Source organism: Gorilla gorilla, chromosome 3, assembly GCF_029281585.2.
Source record: "Gorilla gorilla gorilla isolate KB3781 chromosome 3, NHGRI_mGorGor1-v2.1_pri, whole genome shotgun sequence".
In the NCBI taxonomy this organism is placed as follows: Eukaryota; Metazoa; Chordata; class Mammalia; order Primates; family Hominidae; genus Gorilla; species Gorilla gorilla.
The window spans coordinates 205,306,781-205,319,523 of NC_073227.2; the positions used below are offsets into that span (position 1 = coordinate 205,306,781).

The window sequence follows — 12,743 nt, forward strand, 5'->3', positions numbered from 1 at the left end:
GCCTCTCGTCTTTCTGATCTTCTACCCTCCACCGCATGGGAGGGCACAGATTCCCTTGTGTCCCAGCCCTGCTGCAGCAGGTGGTTAGACAAAACCACATTGTCATTTATAAACGCAGGAATCAAGCTCTCTCTCTCCCCGCCCTTTATCCACCCACCCCCTTTTTCTGTTCTCTCTCCTTTCTCTCTGTTCCTTTTCTGTAATGTCAAATCTATTCCACTAAGGGGTTGCTCTTTGACTAATTCTGCCACTTAATTTTCTAACATTCATTCTTGACTCTCAAGGAGGAAACTCCCACTTTGAGTGACATTTCTGGTGACTGAATGAATGTGGACCCGTTTCTCCATACGTCAAAGGAAAGGGTATTCACCACCTAGCCTTGCTCTCAGGAGGTGGAGCGGGGTTTTTCACTCCCTGGAGGAATGAAGAGTTGAGCCTGGAATGTACACCACTGTCCAGCAAACCAGAAGGCCTCTGCATTCTGCAGGTTCCGCTCTCTGGTCTGGAAAGATCTCCCAGCAGGTGGAGGCCACTGTCCTTGGCCTGACCCAGTCCCTGCTGAAGCAGTTAGAGGGTGAGGCCCAGACCTCCTCCAGACTCGGGACAATCAGTGCCTGGGTTCAGACCCTGGGCACAGCCGGGCCTACTCCAGAAGGGTGTGGAAGGAGGAGAGGTGCGGACAGGATTTGTCTAAGGCAGCACCCTTAGCACTTTGCCTCCATCCTTGATCCAGCCGTCTGGCCTGGCTTTCTTCTCAATTTCTTTGGCCCTCAGTTTTCTGTTGTGTCTGCACCAGCATTGCTGACTTTGGTATTACCGAACCTTTAGCCTTTGGGCCAGCATGCTCTGATTTTGGAATCTGACATCTCTGCCCTGGACCCTGGGGTTGACAGGTGTTTAATGAGCTGCACTCTGTTTCGTAATCTGCTTTTTTCTTTTGATCATTATTCTGAACATTTCCTCTCAGTTGTTTACTGGACTTCTAAATATTATTTTGATGGTTGTGTTGTAATGTATCATGAGATCTCCCATAATATATTTAACTAAATACCTTGTAGTTGGACAATTAGACTATTTCCAAATTTTCACTCTACCAAATAATGCCTTGGTAAGTATTAGTGTAGTGAAATCTTCACAGTTATTTTTTAAAACATTTTAAAATTACACATATTGTAAACAAACATGTTCTTGATGAAAACTTCCTTAAAACAGGTAAGACTAAAGTCCTCATTAACCAGCTTCAATCGAGTTGTTATAGCCATCATAGAGACAGCCACTATTATTGGTTAATGCGTACCTTTTTTTGAAATGTACGTACGTATATTTTCAGATACCTAAGTGAGATATAGACAGATAGATATGCTGAATCGTTTTTATTTGTGAGGCCGAGTGGTGCACAGATGTTAACATGCTGTACATTCACTTGGCAGTATGTCTTGGAGACATTTCCACGTCAACACATGAAGATCTGCAACTGCTGTGTGGGATTCCATAATAAGGATAAGCCGACATTTATTGAGCTATTTTCTTATCCCTGGATATTTGGGTTGTGTTTAGCTTTTGCTAAGACAGACAATGCTGCATTCAGTCTTCACCTTGTGCACATGTGCAGATGTCTCTCTGGGGAGATTCAGAACGTGGAATTGTTAGGTCGTAGAGGAGAAACGTTTTGCCCACCAAAGTAGCTGGAAAATAACGCTCTCACTGCAGAGCAGCTGAGGGCACGTGTGCCACCACAACCTCGCCCACGCTTTATATGATCAAACTTTTGATTTTTGCCACTTTGATTAAAAATGGAACCTTGTGTTTTATTTGCATTTCCTTGATTTCTAGTGAGGTTAAGCATCTTTTCAAGTATATTGGTCATACATCCTTTTTTCCTTTTTTTTTTTTGAGACAGAGTCTCGTGCTGTCGCCCAGACCGGAGTACAGTGGCACGATCTGAGCTCACTGCAACCTCCACCTTCCAGGTTCAAGCGATTCTCTTCAGCCTCCTGAGTAGCTGGGATTACAGGTGTGCACCACCACACCCGGATAATTTTTGTATTTTTACTAGAGACGGGGTTTTGCCATGTTAGCCAGACTGATCTCAAACTCTTGACCTCAGGTGATCTGCCAGCCTCGGCCTCCCAAAGTGCTGGGATTACAGGCATGAGCCACTGCGCCCAGCCAGGTCATACATTCTTAATCACCTCAGATTACATGCCTGAAAGTTGGGTTGCTGGGTCAAAGGACATGCAATATATACACAGTAGTATCCCCTCACCTGCTGTAGGTACATTCCAAGCTCCCCAGTGGATGCTGAAACCACGCAGTTCAGAACCTTCTAGAAACTATCTTTTCCTATGCATACATACTTATGATCAAGTTTAACGTATAAATTAGGCGCAGTAGAAGATTAACAACAATAACTAATAATAAAATAGAACAATAGTAGCAATATACTCTGATAAAAGTTGTGTGAATAGGGTTTCTCTCTCTCTCTCTGTCAAAATATCTTATTGTATGTAATATTTTTGGACGATAGTTGAACACAGTTATAATATTTTGGACAGCATGGTTTCAGGTAACTGAAAAGCAAAGCAGCGAAGAAGGCAAAGAAGGGAGAACTACTGTATGTTTTTTACTCTGTGTGTGTGTGTGTGTGTGTGTGCGCGCGCTCGCACACCTACCTAGCCCTACCTATCTCATCTATCTAATCTATTGCTTTTAAGGTGGTATTTTTTCCAAGATGTCTTTCTATAATAATTAAACCAATTTATACTCTCACTACAGCATATATAAATGTTTTCTTATACTGTCTACAGAAGGGTTTTAGTTTTGTTTTTTGTAGGGCAGATAAATAAATATAGTATCTTATTGATTTTACATTTCTTTCATTGAGAATAAGACTGGCTACTTTCATATCGTTTTTGACAGTTCATTTTTTTTCTTTTGATTAACAGCTTATTTTTTATTTCTCCTAATTCTGGGTGTGGTTGTTCACCTTTATTTTTGTTCTTACCAATCTAAAAACTCTCACACGGGTTAAGAATGTCAGCCTACATCTGAGTGTCAATAAGGTGCAGATAGTCGAGGAATAATGCCTCACAGTGTAGTGACATGCTGCCACAGAAGAGGCCCCCAGGAAAATCCACTTTGGGAGCCCCTTAAGCAAATATAACTTCATGGGAAGATTGTCCTTCTTTGGTCTCTGATATGGTTTGGATCTGTGTCTCCACCCAGATTCATTTGAATTGTAATTCCCAACGTAGGAGATGGGGCCTGGTGGGAGATGATTGGATCATGGGGGCAGTTTCTCATGCTTTTCATGGGGGCAGTTTCTCATGCTTTACCACCATCCCCCTTGGAGCTATCGTCCTGATAGTGAGTTCTCACATGATCTGGTTATTTAAAAGTCTGTGGCACCTCTCTGAGTTCTCACATGATCTGGTTATTTAAAAGTCTGTGGCACCTCTCTGCTCTCTTGGTCCTGCTCCTGCCATGGAAGACACCTGCTCCCGCTTTGCCGTCCACCATGACTGTGAGTTTCCTAAGGCCTCCCCCAGAAGCAGAAGCTGCTATGCTTCCTGTACAGCCTGCAGAACCATGGGCCAATTAAACCTGTTTTAAAATACATTCCTCAGTCTCAGGCATTTCTTTCTTTATAGCAGTGCAAGAATGGACTAACACACTCTCCATGTTGACACCTCGCTTGTAAAGCTGGCTGATGCAGCATTGCAATCAAGTGGTAGATTTTGAATGTCTGAGTGTGATTAGACTCCAGCTGTTTGTTGTTAAATGATTGGTAGGTGAATGATGCCATCACAGGCCAGAATGTCCAGCCAGCCTCCATAGCAGGACCATCCCCGCTTATAGGAAATGGAAAGGCTCAGAGACTCCAGAGAGGCCCAGCACTGCCCCTGCTGTCCACCAGCTGGAATCAGGGCAGTGCACCTCCCACAGTCTGTGAGTGTGTATGTGTGAGTGTGTGTGTGAGTATGTGTGTGTGTGTATGTGTGAGTGTGTGTGTATGTATGTGTGAATGTGTGTGTGTGTGCATGTGTGAGTGTGTATGTGTGGAGGGGAGGGGATCTTGCATTTGGTCATAGCTGCCCCTTACTTTCTCACAGTGTGTGTGTGTATGTGTGTGTGAGTGTGTGTGTGAGTGTGTGTGTATGTGTGAGTGTGTGTATGTGTGTGAGTGTGTGTATGTATGAGTGTGTGTATGTGTGAGTGTGTATGTGTGAGTGTGTGTGTATGAGTGTGTGTGAGAGTGTGTGTGTAGGGGAGGGGTCTTGCAGTTAGTCATAGCTGCCCTTCACTTTCTCACAGTGTGTGTGTGTGTGAGTGTGTGTGAGAGTGTGAGTGGGTGTGACTGTGTGAGAGTGTGTGTGAGTGTGTGTGTGTGTAGGGGAGGGGTCTTGCAGTTGGTCATAGCTGCCCTTCACTTGCCCTTTTGGTCAAGAGTTCTCCCTTTCTCCTCGTTAGAGAAAGTTTGCCTTGGTTTTGCCAGTTTCCTGAAAGTCTATTTTCCGGGTATAAGCTAGCTCATTGAGAAGAAGAGAGCCTATCTTTTCACCTCTAGAACAAGAAAGCCAGTGGGTAGTAAAATACACATAATGAAAATGGTGTGTGCCCTAAACTTCAGGTGAACCAGCGAGAGCGTTTTACAGCACACACTGTAACCTAGAATCATTCACACGGGTCCAAATCCCAGCTTCACTCTCATTGCTGGACATCGGGCTCAATGTTCCAAATTTTAGCTCTTCTCATCTCTAAAATGGCAATTATATTAGTACCTATGTTTAAGGCAGTTGTGAGGATTAACTGAATTTTGGTCCACCTATGGATGCTGGCACAGCAGGCATTTTATGCTTAAAGTCTCTAATTATTATTTCTCCATCTCAGAATAGAGGAAGATCTCTGTGGGTGGAGGACCCTTACCAAAGTAGTTGGAGGGGACATCTTAGGTCATACGACTCTCTTGTCAAAGACTCTTGTTATATAGGAGTCCTATTTGGTTAAAAGGACTTCTCTTGTTTGTCCTGGATGTGACATCAGGTTTAAAAAAAATCTCACTCCCGTTCAGGAGCCTGGCAACCATGCATTACCCAACAACGGTTACCATGGCTGCAAGGAGGAAGCAGACAGCAAGCCCAAAGAAGTGTTTATTGAAGAAAGGGAAGTCAATAGTTCCTGGAGTTAACGAGTGATTGTTATTTATGGAAGGAATGGTATTTGCAGATGGGAATGACTGCAAAATGCATAGAAGGACACAGCCATGCCCTTTCCACGGAAGTCACAGAGCACACCTCAACACACTGAGAAGACGTCCACGACAGAGAAAGATGACGAAGGTCTCCTTTCTTCCACATCGTAGGAGATTTTCTGCCATAAACTCAATTTATTCTATAGTTGTTTACATCCTCAGCATTTTGGAGACAGCTTTTCTCATGAAGTGAAGACTGGCTCAGATTGTTTGATTAATTGTAAGAATTGTGGAAATGGGAGGAAGAATTCATGAAGGATGCCTCCCTTACCTGTATAGAGTTGTTTTCATTGATAAAGGGTTGTGATCTGTAAAATGGGGATATCGACATTTATTTCAGGAGAATGAGCTTTATTTGGGCAGATTTGGCTTTGAATTCTGTTTCTACCTGTCTTAGAGATTGTGTGACAGTTGTTATTTAATATCTGAGTCTCAAATTTCTCATCTGTAAACTGAATATAACACTTATACTGAATGTCATACTTACTTATATTACAAGATGTCCATGTTATTCTAATCATGCCTTTTTAGTTTCTGTGTTTTCTGATGTTTTGACTTCTGGGGTCTTGCTGATCCTGGAGAGACTCCCCCTCCCAGGACTGGTCAGTTCCTAGCAGTAGTAAGGGACTCACCTACAAGTGTGCCTTTTGTATGCAAGCCACCAATCCAAAGCCCATGCCCCCAGTGACCCCCTTTATCTAGCTCCCGCTTGCAGAGCCACTATCCCCCTGCCCTAATCACCCTAGGGACAGATATTAAACAACTAGAAATAGCCACAATGCCCTAGAGCCCAGTGAAATTATTTAAAATGGGCAATACTACACCTGCCTGCCTGTCCTACATTTCCCCCTCACAACCCATAATAAAGTCTCTTGCCCACATTTTCTTCTCATTCCCTCTGCCTCCTGACCGATCCCGGTGCTTCCCCACGTGGCCCTGCATGGCATGGTGTGACCTCTGCTCTTGAACTGTGAGTAACACACTCTCTACGTAATGGTAGTCATCTCCTGACCCATTTCCTCACCATACCTGAATAATAATAAAACCTATTGTCTCAGCCTATTTGGGCTGCTATAACAAAATACTATAGACTGAGTGGCTTCAACAGTAAATATTTATTTCTCACACTTCTGGAGGTGGGGGAGTTCAAGGTCAAGGCACTGAAAGGCTCAGTGTCTGATGAGAACCCGCTTCCTGACTCATGGACATCCAGCTTTTCTCTGTGGCTGAAAGAAGCCGACACTCTCTGGGGTCTCTTTTATAATGGCACTAATCCATTCACAGGTCCTCCACCCTCGTGACATAGGTGGAGCCCCCATGAATAGCCTCACCTCCAAATGTCATCACATTGAGGGTTAGGATTGTGATACCTGCACTTGGAGGAGGCACACACATTCAGTCCACAACACTCATAATGTAAAAACACATGCCCCAATCTCTGGAACCTGTGAATGTTACCTTGTATGGCAAAAGGGACTTCACGGGTGTGAAGAAGACATGAATCTGGAGATGGGAGATTATCTTGGGTTAGCCAGGTGGGCCTGGTGTGATCATGAGGATCCTTAGAAGGGGGAGGCAGGAGATCAGCATGAGTAGCAGAGGAGGGTGAGGCCACGAGCCAAGGAATGCTGACAGCTTCTAGAAGCTGGAAGAGGCGAGGAATGAATTCTCCCCTGGAACTTTCAGAGGGAATCAACACTGCCAACACCCTAATGGTAGCCCTGTAAGGCCTATTTCTGACACTTTGACCTCCAGAACTGTAAGATAATCAATGTATGTTGTTTTGAGCCACTAAATGTGTGATCATCTCTTACAGCAGCAATAGGGAACTAGTATAAGTTTCAACAAATCATGATTATTTTCACTGTCAAGTACAATAATATTCAGAATGTGGAAACACTTTTGAAAAGTTAAAGTGTCATGTGAAGATTATTATCATCAAAGTTGTTATTTGTTCTGCTTCCATTTGATTCAAGTCCACTGCTTCCAAACTTTGTATTTCAATATTTTATTATTGTATCCATGAATACCAAAGCTACAATTGCATTCTTTTTACCATTTCCAAGAAGATGCATGTCTTAAGGGACAGTTGACTAGAGTCCTTGCCCCATAGGGATGTAGGTCACTGGCCCCCTACCACTCATGGGTCTGTGTCACATAAGAGACCCAACTACTTGATCTTGACTCTTGATTGAAGATTGAATAGGATAATAAGAAGAGAGAGGAAAATGAGGTACCCAACAGCCAGTGGCAGAGACTGCAAGGAGTCTCCTAGTATCTATTTTCCCCATAGTCTATGAAGATTTTTTACCTGGGCACATGGAGACTCAAATATGGACTACATTACTCAGACTGCCTTCCATGTCAGTGTGGTCACTTGACTAAGTTCCATGAAATGGAAAGAGAATTGATAAATGCAACTTCAAGGAAATGTCCTTAAAGAGAAATGCTGTGTCCTGCTCCAGTTCTTACCTCATTCCTGCTGGCCTGATTGCTGATGTGACAGCTGACCCCACCCACAACATGGAATTCAAATGTCAAAGATGGCAAAGCAACAAAATAGAAGGATTTTGTTCCTGAAAATTGTGGAGTCCACATACTAACAGTTCTGAATTGTCCATGGTTATGTGAAAATAAACATCTATCTTGCCTGAGTAGCTGTTTTTACTCATATGGTGGTGAGAAAGAACCAGTCATTTGCAGTCAAACCAAACTCTTACTACTACAAGACTTAGTACAGGAGTTCTCATGCAGGATAATTACTATTACAGATCCCTAATAAAATAGAACTCCGGGAGAAAACATATAACATCTTTATCAAAAAGAGAGAAAGAGCATAAAAGAAATTTAATTGCAGTATAAATAAAAGTGTGATTTTCAAATGTTAAGATGAGGATACATAAATTGAAGTCAATGATTATAAGAATGAGACTTTATTAGTAGCTGGAAAATTCAAGTGGATAAGAATACATAAACCTAGAGGGAAAATTCAGACTGGGGAATACTGAGAAAAAGCCTTGAGGATAGACCCGGGAGAGAAATATGTGATTACAGCCCTACAATGTCTTCTGTGAAACCACTGAAGCCAGAAGGGTTTTGGAATTTAGATTTTTTCCAATTTCTAGAAATTATATTGCATGTTATATATATTACATACTGTGTATACTATATAACATCCCAAGCAGGATGTAGGCTAGATCCTGAAATCGAACATTTTAGCTTTTCAGCAGCAAAACATAGTCACACTAATATTTTTATGGCTAAAAATAGCTTCACATAAGTAAAGGGTGTGCTTTTCCATCAAATATGTTTGTAGGAAATTTATTTTTTAAAATAACAACAAAATAAAAACAAAAAACAAAATACTTGAGATAATGGATTATGAGCCTGTATTAGGATTTCCAGCAGAAGAAAAAAGATGCACATACAGGAAAGGTAATGATGAAGGAAGTAAGGGGAAATTATACCTGTTTGAAGAAAAGCTTGTTTGAAAGAGTTTAATACGTGGCTGGTCGCGGTGGCTCATGCCCGTAATCCCAGCACTTTGGGAGGCTCAGGTGGGCGGATCACGAGGTCAGGAGATCAAGACCATCCTGGCTAACACGGTAAAACCCCTTCTCTACTAAAAATACAAAAAATTAGTCAGGTGTGGTGGCAGGGGCCTGTAGTCTCAGCTACTCTGGAGACTGAGGCAGGAGAATCACTTGAACCTGGGAGGCAGAGCTTGCAGTGAGCTGAGATCACGCCACTGCACTCCAGCCTGGGTGACAGAGAGAGACTCCCTCTCAAAAAAAAAAAAAAAAAGAAAAAAAAAAGAAAACATTTAATATGTTCTGTGCTGGAGTGATCATATCCTAGATCATACCCAGTTTTTAAAAATTCTTAATTAAAAGGACAAATGTTTTTAAAGAAAACTTCTTGACCTTTTGAACAAGTTGCGTACAAAGGGAAAAATTAGCTGACATTTGACTTCTTTTCTGCAACTTTAAGAATCAGAGGGAATACTAGGAAACATTATAAATACTGAAAGAAAAGGACTACAATCTAAGAATCTTATATGTAGCCAAGTTATCATTCTCTGTGACAGTGAAATAAAGGTATTTGCAGATATGCAAAGATTCAGGGACTACAGCACATAGACATAGAACCTAGGGATGTAACTGGGAAATGACTTGACTAAATAAATCAATTTACCAAGGCATCCACTTATGAACAGAATGAAGCAACAGGACCCAGATTTACCCTTCTGCCTGAAACTGCTAAAAAAAAAAAAAAAAAGAAAAACTAGACAAAATGTATATGACAATGGTTTTCAGGTATTTAATATCAAGCATCACAGCCTAGTGTTCCCTGAGAGAGTTGAGTCATATGATTCACCCAACTTAGTGCCAGGAGAGAGTATCCAAGGCATAACATAGGGAGGGGAATCAGCAGTTTCCATAAGTTAAGCAGACAGCTTGGGAATTGGAGGAGACCAAGACAGAGTTGGCAGGACAGAGTACTAGACAGGAGAGAGCTACACAAAGAGCACCAAAGATCTGCAGAGGGTCACCCTGGAGACTTCTGTCGAGTACTGATCACAGCATGCCTATGAGGAAACTATCCAGGGCTGAAAAGGAACTGCCTAAAAGGAACAAAGGGAGCCAGGGGCCAGAACAGTTTGTATTCCCACCAGCCAATGTTGGAAAACCTTATAATTCATAGACTAATTAGAAGGTTTAGCTTTCATATTGGGGAAGGATTAGCCCTGGATTAAAAGCTGTTCTGTTCTCCCTAAAAAAGCTTAAATCAGGCCTCAAAACGAACTATTTCTTTTTTTTTTTCAAGAGATCAGTTTTTATTGTGATACACAGTTTACTGAAGAGAGGAACTGCTCTGATGATGAGCATCACAGAGTTTTAAGCAGATACTGGCAACACCTGACTCACTAAAGCAGGAGGCAGTTACACAATTACAGTAGTACAGTACATACTAGTTTATAGAGTTATGTTTTTGGGGGGGGGGGGGCTTTCACATTTGTTGATTTTTATTGGCGATCTCTTTTTCAATACAATTTATGCCCTCATCCTCATTTCCAGTCTGATTATACAAGGGCTAAGTGGCAGAAAGTTCTGGAATAAATACATAAAAAAAAAAAGAAACAAAGCTGTGAAACTAAGTTGCATGCAACAGGTTCTATGAGGGTGGGGGAAGTGTGTGAGAAACAAAACAGAGTAAGACAATGTAATTGGAAGGTTTTAGCTAAAGTTCTTTTCAGTCATCTTTGTCTTTTACTCCATGTTTCAGGATGCTTGTGAATTCGATGTAATTGAAATTCCCCTTTTTGTCAATAGGTGCTTCTCTGTACAGCTCATCCACTTCCTCATCCGTAAACTGATCCCCCACGGTTGTCAGCAGCTCTCTCAGGTAATCTTCCTGAATGGTGCCTGTTGCTTCTTCATCAAAGCAAGCAAAAGCATTTCTGATGACATCTTCAGGATCTGTGCCATTTAACTTCTCACCAAACATGGCGAGCAACATGGTGAAATTAATGGGCCCTGGTGCCTCATTCATCATGGCATCAAGGCATGCATCAGTGGGATTCTTCCCTAGAGAAGCAAGCATACCATGCAAATCTTCCTTGTTGATGAAACCATCTCTGTTCTGATCAATCATGTTGAAGGCCTCTTTGAACTCCTGAATCTGTGACTGGTCAAACGTGGCAAACACGTTGGACGTTGCACACTGAGGGTGCTTCTTGGTGGTCTTGGTCTTTGCCTTTTTGCTCAACATGGTGGTTGCTTAATTCCGGCGCCAAATACCAGAACCGGAACCACCCTGCGTGAGATGACAAGCGACGGCGAGGAGTGCGGGGCTGTGGCCAGACAGTGGCGGCTATAGAGTTATGATTTAATACTGCATTTTAAATTTGCTTACATGTACAGTCTGTATGTTTTCATAAAATTTAACTTTTAATAGATTTGTGTATTTTGTGGTCGTGCTCACCGCAACCTCTGCCTCCTGGGCCCAAGCAATTCTCCTGCCTCGGCCTCCCAAGCAGCTGGGACCACAGGCATGTGCCACCATTCCAGGCCAATTTTGTAATTCTACTAGAGACGGGGTTTCTCCATGTTGGTCAGCCTCGTCCCGAACTCCCAACCTCAGGTGATCTGCCCACCTCGGCCTCCCAAAGTGCTGGGACCACAGGCATGAGCCACCATGCCCAGCCTGTGAATTCTCCAAGTTGTCACAAAGCTCCAAACAAATTTCCAATATATTTATTGAAAAAAAAAATTATGGCCGGGCACAGTGGCTCACTCCTGCAATCCCAGCACCCTGGGAGGCCGAGGTGGGTGGATCACGAGGTCAAGAGATCGAGACCATCCTGGCCAACATGGTGAAACCCTGTCTCTACCAAAAACACAAAAATTAGCCCGGCATGGTGGCATGCGCCTGCAATCCCAGCCACTTGGGAGGCCAAGGCAGGAGAACCACCCAAACCCAGGAGGCGGAGTCCGCGGTGAGCTGAGACCACACCACTGCACTCCAGCCTGGCGACAGTGAGACTCTGTCTCAAAAAAAAAAAAAAAAAAAAAAAAATTGCATATACCTGTGCACTTCAAACTTATGTTGTTCAAGGGTCTGATGCATAATTTTTTCAGTAAACTCAATTAGTGGGTTCCCCAAATTGTGGGATAAATCTTTTATGTAAATTCATGTGTTTTACAGACATGTGAAGACATCCCACAATACACTAATTACAGTCTTATTAAAATCTCAACTCTATTACAGATTTTGCATGTCAAGAAATCTTTTAGATTCTGCTATTCCTCAGACTATGCTCCTGACCTCATTGAGGGTTTCAGAGGATAAATTAGGGGTCAGACTGGTAGAGTCACATAGAGAAGGAAAGAAAATAAGAAAAATGCTAGGAAAACCAGGCAGTGTTCAATTACTCCAGAATGGTCTTCACAAACTGACATCAGTGTTATGCTGGCAATAAATTTGCAAATCTCACACACCTCTTCTAGTGTAAGTAGAAAACACAGACATTCAGGCTAGGTGCAAGGGGTTCACACCTGTAATCCCAGCACTTCGGGAGGCCAAGATTGCTTGAACCCAGGAGTTCAAGACCAGCCTGGGCAACACGACAAGACCTCATCTCTACAAAAAAATTTAAAAATTAGCCAGGCGTGGTGGGGCGCAGTTGTAGTCTGAGCTACTTGGGAGGCTGAGGTGGGAGGATCCATTTAGCCTGGGAGGCTGAGAGTGCAGTGAGCTGTGATTGTGCCACTGCGCTCTGGCCGGGGTGAGAGGAGTAAGACCATCTCAGAAAAAAAAAAAAAAAAAAAGACACGCAGAGCTGATTTCTTGTTTTAGGATCCACACATCTAAAAGTTGAATAATTAAAGAAAAATTAATCAGCACTGATTGGAAGAGTATGAAATTAGCTTTTCCCTTTAAAGTAGACCCCAGGCTTAACTTACCTCAAACTCTTTTGATTCTGACAGCC

General features: G+C 42.6%; 1 protein-coding gene across 1 annotated transcript; it reads right to left on the reverse strand.

Moving 5' to 3' along the window:
- Positions 1–10,164: 10,164 nt before the first annotated feature.
- LOC115934314 (myosin regulatory light chain 12B) lies at positions 10,165–11,246 on the reverse strand. The gene has a single exon (XM_063705143.1). It carries the CDS (start codon positions 11,021–11,023, stop codon positions 10,505–10,507), a length of 519 nt encoding a protein of 172 aa, XP_063561213.1. The 5' UTR covers positions 11,024–11,246; the 3' UTR covers positions 10,165–10,504.
- Positions 11,247–12,743: the final 1,497 nt, after the last annotated feature.